This window comes from Falco naumanni, chromosome 4 (genome assembly GCF_017639655.2).
Source record: "Falco naumanni isolate bFalNau1 chromosome 4, bFalNau1.pat, whole genome shotgun sequence".
Lineage (NCBI taxonomy): Eukaryota > Metazoa > Chordata > Aves > Falconiformes > Falconidae > Falco > Falco naumanni.
Window position 1 is genome coordinate 78,073,055 of NC_054057.1, and position 6,000 is coordinate 78,079,054.

The 6,000-nt window shown below is 38.6% G+C and overlaps 1 protein-coding gene across 1 annotated transcript in view; it reads left to right on the plus strand.

Annotated features, from left to right (window-relative positions):
* The window catches only part of NOMO2 (NODAL modulator 2), a 28,668-nt gene extending 25,801 nt beyond the window's left edge, over positions 1 to 2,867 (plus strand). Inside the window, exons 30-32 of the mRNA XM_040592098.1 lie at positions 38 to 130; positions 1,057 to 1,189; positions 1,461 to 2,867. Coding sequence (XP_040448032.1) covers positions 38 to 130; positions 1,057 to 1,188 — 225 coding nt within the window. The 3' untranslated portion in view covers position 1,189; positions 1,461 to 2,867. The remainder of the gene's footprint in view (positions 1 to 37; positions 131 to 1,056; positions 1,190 to 1,460) is intronic.
* Positions 2,868 to 6,000: the final 3,133 nt, after the last annotated feature.

Here is a 6,000-nt window from a genome sequence, read left to right on the forward strand (position 1 = left end):
TAAAGCTGAGGGATAAATCCATGGTTTCTCTTTTCAGAGAAAGCTGCCTGAACAAGATATTGCCCAAGGATCTTACATTGCATTACCACTGACGCTGCTTCTGTTGTTGGCTGGTTACAACCATGATAAGGTAGGTCATGGGATTTTTTTGTCTTATCCAAGTATTATTGTCTGTCAATGAATACTTCATACTGTGTTAAGCGAGGGCTTGTTGAGGTGACTATCCAGACAGATGCAGTCAGTGGTTACCTTATGTTTTAAGAAAACGTTTTAAGAAAAGCCAGTGTAGCCAAGTTTTTGGACAGTTACCGTCCTTCAAAAAAACTTGGTGTGAAGCTGAGTTCCTGGGCTGCTTCTGAATTTTGTCTTCTCATTTGGTGGCTGTGGAAAGAAAACCAGCAACACAGCATCATTCAAATTCAGATAACCAGACTCAGTGGTAATAGGAATGAAAATTATTATTTTATTGACTTCAGGAACAATCAGACTGGAAAAAAATCTTGCAAGTCATTGAGTCTGGTTTCTTTAGCTTTACACCCTCCCTAGTGAAATGCTCTCAAGAGGAATATAGCTACCTGCTATATAACCCCCTCTGTCTTTCTTAACAAGCCATGCTCTTCTAGTCTTTGATATATCTGGATTTCTGTTTTGCTGATAAAAGAAACTTGTATGTGCAGTTTGATTTCATCTCAGACATGGGTAAGACAGCACCAAACATGGGGATCTCCAGGATTTTCTACAGTGTCATTGAAAGTGCTTCTGCTGAAAACAGTGGTCATTTTCTAGACTCAGGACTCAAGCTGCTGTTCTTGGGTAGATGGCCGCAGGAAGAAATATTACTGACAATCATCTTAGTTTTTTATTACTAGAAATTCCCAGAAGTTTGGTTTGATTCTTTCCCAAGACGAGCTGCCATTTTCTGATATCTTTGTAGATGTGACATTTTACACTATGGCTTCTGTTTGTTTGGGGATGTAGAGGTCTAAAGAACATTATCATTCAGACCTTATCTACCATTGCAATAACAAGCTGCTTCCCCTTTGTTTTTTTGCCCAGCTTATTCCCTTATTGCTACAGCTGACAACTCGACTGCAAGGAGTACGTGCTCTTGGACAGACAGGTTCTGACACAGGTGGCTCAGAAGATGCAAAGAGACAAACAAAAAAACAGAAGACAAGACGGACATGAGGTAAAAGGAATGATCACATGAAGTGGTGCTCCGTCAGACTGGAGCCTGAGGAAGCGAAGCCACTGAAATACGTTCTTGTTGAATTAGCGAACTTTACATTTTCGTTGTTGCTACATGAGCACCATTTGTCACTAGCTCCATTTTGGTTGTAAATTTTCTGTGGAGTCTGTAGATCTCTGTTGTAAAGCAATGAAACAAATGCCTCTGTTGTCACTGTGAGTGCATCTCCCATACTTGAAGACAATTAATGATATTTTTTTTTTCTCTTCAGTGGAACAGGTCATGCTGTCTTCGTGAATGATTTGTAAAAGCAGTGGTAATAAACTGCTTGACTTCACTTTTGGTCTCTAGATTTTGGGATCATTATTCCTTACCTTTTGAAATACCTATCTCATGGAAGCAGCACATATGGATTTTACTATAACAGTAGTGCTTGAAGCAAAGTTTTGGGGGACATACTTGAACTGGTGAATTATGTCTTTGGCACTTCCAGTTCAGCAGTTTGATGGAAGAGTCTGTCATCTGCACAGCTATGACTTCAGTTTTTATCCAATGATTATGTTACCTTTGATTAAAATCAAGTTTTTGCCCAATGAAGATAAATTGTTAATGTCAGGTAAGGCTGGTTGTTAATGTCAGGTAAGTTCTGATGATCCTACTGCAAAGGTGGTGTTTAAATTTCAGTTTCATATACAATATGATCTCCTTAGACCTCCAGTATTCCTGAAGCGACTCCAGCTGGTTGTACTGTTCTTTACAAAGCTGTACTGCGGTGACAGTGATACCCGTTCAGCTGAGTGGCTGTCACATCTCTTGCTCAGGCCACGTGTAGCCTTTTTGCCGACTGATGATTGGTTTTGTTTGTTTGTTTTAACTTTTAAGAAATGTGAGCTTTTTGAAATCTCCAATGTGTACAGTCCCAATAATGTAGTCTGCAATAAATAACTGGGTTTTACAGGGTATCTTTTGATTCTTGTTTGAAGTAGACATACACAGTTTAAATGTTAATGGGGCTTTTTATTGACAAATAGTATAAAGGTTAATAGAGCTTTTGAAAGATGCACATAAATGCCTACAAATATTGCAAAGACGTTGGTACAGCCAGTAAGTGGCAATGTTTCTCTTTTACAGTACTTGAAATAAAATCCCTTTACATTTAAATATTTAAACTTACAAACCCTACCATTCTTAGAAATTTGGATGCTAAAGATTTTATGCTGGTTTTGTTGGTATTTTGCATTAGTTTGGGTCTAAATAATTAAAACTTCATTCAGTGATCGTTCTAATCTCTCTGAGGGAAATTCTATCAAGATCGTACTAAAAACAAAGAATGTTGAAAAAGCATGTATATATAGAGTTTGAGATGAAGCTCTAATAAATTATCATGCTCTTTACTTAATGATCTTGAATTTTATATTGCTGTGATGAAATATATGGAGAAAAACCCAATGTGTTGTAAGACCTACGATAAATTGTACATTTTCAGTACATCTTTATTTTAAGCTGGTGAATGTTAAGAAAGGTATTGCTACTTTGGGGGAATGTATTGGGAAAAAATGCACATGTCCATGTGCTTTGAGGGAGTACCAGATATTCCGACCTCTGGACTGTGGAACGGATGTTTAACGTTGGAAATGCTGGTAATAAAAAGAAAAAGGTTTTAATGCTTGCTTCTAAACCTGGGATTTGCCCAATGTCTCTTCTCAGAATTTTCTTTTTTTTGCCTTCTGCAGCACAGTGGTGGCCTACTTGCTTCCAGCCCCGTGTTTTGGGGTTTATTCTGCTTTTGAAGTGTTTATTCCTAGCAAAAATATAGCTTGCCATTTCTCACCTGGCAGAGAAGTCATGGTGCTTTTTGAGAACATGGGGAAAACCAACGCATGAGCTAAATTTCTAAAGCAGAACTAAATGCCAAGAAATCGGTATCTCCAATTATATTTAGAAACCAATAATCAGATACAGAGACCCAAGCAGAAAAATCAGCGATGTGGTCTCTCACATCTGCAGGGCCACGTGCATGCAGTGAGGCTCGACTGAGGTCTGTGCACACTCGCCATCAGCAGTCTGACGGGGGCACCGGGAGGGAATAGTTGTATGCATGGTGGGCTGGATGGGCAAACTCCTCCTGCCTCCAGCTGCTCGGCCCAGGTACCCAGGTGGCACCTGGTATCTGCAGTCTTCACAGCCCTTCACCCATCCTTCACTCCCACCTAGGGTGGGAATAGCTCTGCCTTGTTGGTCTCGTAGAGCGTGTAGCTCTAGAGGATCTCCTTTATAACCATGACTGCGTTACCAGTGCTTTTCTGTGCAGAAATGGTGGATTCCATTTAGGATCACCTTCTGTACTCTTCTGAGCTGACTATTTAGCATAGCTAAGGTTTGCAATTGATTTTGTGCTCTTAAAACCAAGACTTCAGTACCAGTTGGACTGGCCTTTTCAGTATTTCCTATTGAAAATGTCAGTTAAAGGAGCTCGTTGCATCTTTGATGTATGTTAATACAGAGAATAAATGCAGAATGGGACTAACATTCAAATGTTGACTTCTACTAGAAAACTTTCAAGGCTCAGCGTTTGCTCTTTTCTGCAGGCACAATAGTGAAAGAATGATAATTAATTCACTTGGTGAGCTCAGTATGGGCAAGTGGCTGAATTTGGTTGGAAATGAGACTAAGGCCCTCTGGATAAAGATGGCATTGCATGTTACTTGATTTTTCTATCAAAAGCAACAATGGATATTACATATAGTTGGTTGGCTTATCAGTGATACACAGAATTCTGTTTTTAAGAATGAAGTGGGTCATTAATATTGAATTTCACAGTTTATAGATGGTTCAGCTTAGTTTCTAAAGCATCATCTTTCTTAGATGGTTGTCAGATTGTAAGAACAAGTGTTTTTGATGCATAAGCAACAACGTTAAATACAGATACAGCAATTTAAAAAACAAATGTGCTTAAAAGCAGGAAAGCAAATACTTAGAAAATGAGCATTCTCAGCAAGGGTGGAGAAGCATAGGTTTCTTCATAGTTAATAGTCCTGCATTTTTTTTTTAAAACCTCTATGTCAGTATTTGCTGAGTTGTGCTCTTTAATGTAATACATGGTTGTATGGATCTGATTCTTGGGGCTAAGTGTTTATCTTTTTTTCTTAATGAAGGTGATGTAGGGGGAAAATGATAATGTAGTGTGAGATGGACTCTTTGAGATCTCTTTGGGGCCAAACGAGGGGTGAAGTGCCCAACATGCCAGCCAGCTCAGTGCTTCCCTTCTTACAGAGGATAGTTTTTCGGGAGGAAATCTCTAAAATGAATGTTACTGCTTTATGTGCTGATACACTGACTGAGGCTCCCCACCCCACCAAAAACCCGTCACGTGTTTTTGCTGTATATCAGCAAATTTGTCCGTACTGTGAAAATAAGGTAGCAATGCTGTGGGCCTTCAGCATCACCCATCTGAGACTGCAACTTGATTCCTGCTGTTCTTTGTGTGAATTTTATTCTTCAGATATTGAAAGAGCAACCGTAGAATTAGCAATTTTACTAAGTAAAGGGTACTCTTCTCAGCCCTGTGCTAGGAAACATGGATTAGGTGCTGAGGCTTTTGAAGGTTAAGATGGCTTTGAAAATCCTATGGACATCTAAGTAACTGGCTTGTCCAAAAAGCTGAGGCTGAATGTGGAATTGAAACCTGAGCTGATTGGTGTCTGATTTTCCTCCTCTTCACTATTCCCTGCTTTGTACGGGATCTGTATTTCTATTTTTTTCAGTCTGAAATAATTTAAATTGGGCTTCTTGCAAAGGTAGATGCGATGAAGTGAGTAGTGTAGAAAAGGCCTGAAAGGTAGCAAATATCCTGAGCTGAGCACAACAACACTGGCTCAAATCACACCTAGTGGTGGGTTCATGTGATGTGTGGTAAGTCATCTTTTCCTTGCAGATAGATAGATGGCTTCAGGAAATCTCTGAAAGTGTATGAAAATCTAGTAAATCCGTTTCTGATGCATTATTGACTGATGCCAGAACTCTCTTGAATTTTTTTTACTTTTGAAAGAACACTGATGAGTTTATTCTCTGTCATTCAGTCATTTATTTAAACCTGGAACAGGCCCATATGTCCTTGTACAAATGAAGAGCAGCTCTATGCTAATTAGCATTCCCTGAGCCTTCATGGATTATTATTAGCAAGTGCAACTTTTTCCCCTTGAATCTTTTACAGAGCTTTTGTGAGCTTTTCACATTAGCTAGCTTGTCCTTTCAATTTTCTATTATACTTTTTGTAATTGCTTTCTATCTATATTTGATATGTTGTTGCTTTACTCCAGTAAATTCCATTATCACTTTTAACTATTTGCTAGTACTGGGATCAATGTGATTGCATTATTTACTGTTTGCTTTAAATACAACTTTTTCCTTGTTCTCCCCCCTCCTCTCCCACCATCTTTCTGGGAATATTTGAGCTTAGCAATGTGATGCTGTCTGAAGTGTTATTTGTTACCTTTATAGCCTAAGACCACAATTACTTTAAGCACAATGATACATTATCATAAGGCTCTAAACACCCACCAGCCCATTACTGAACATGTCATATCCAGAAGCTCAATAAACAGTGAAAGATAAACCTGTTTTTTACTGCCTTTGGAAGTCAGCAAGTAGATTCCTCCTTTAATTCTCATTTTTGTCAATACTAGAATAATTAAATCCCCATCATAAAGACTAATTTCTTCACAGGTCTCTTACCACACTGAATTGAGCTACTTTTTTTTTTTTTTTTTTTTAAAACCATAGGGTTGTGGTAAGCCATCAACAAATTCCCA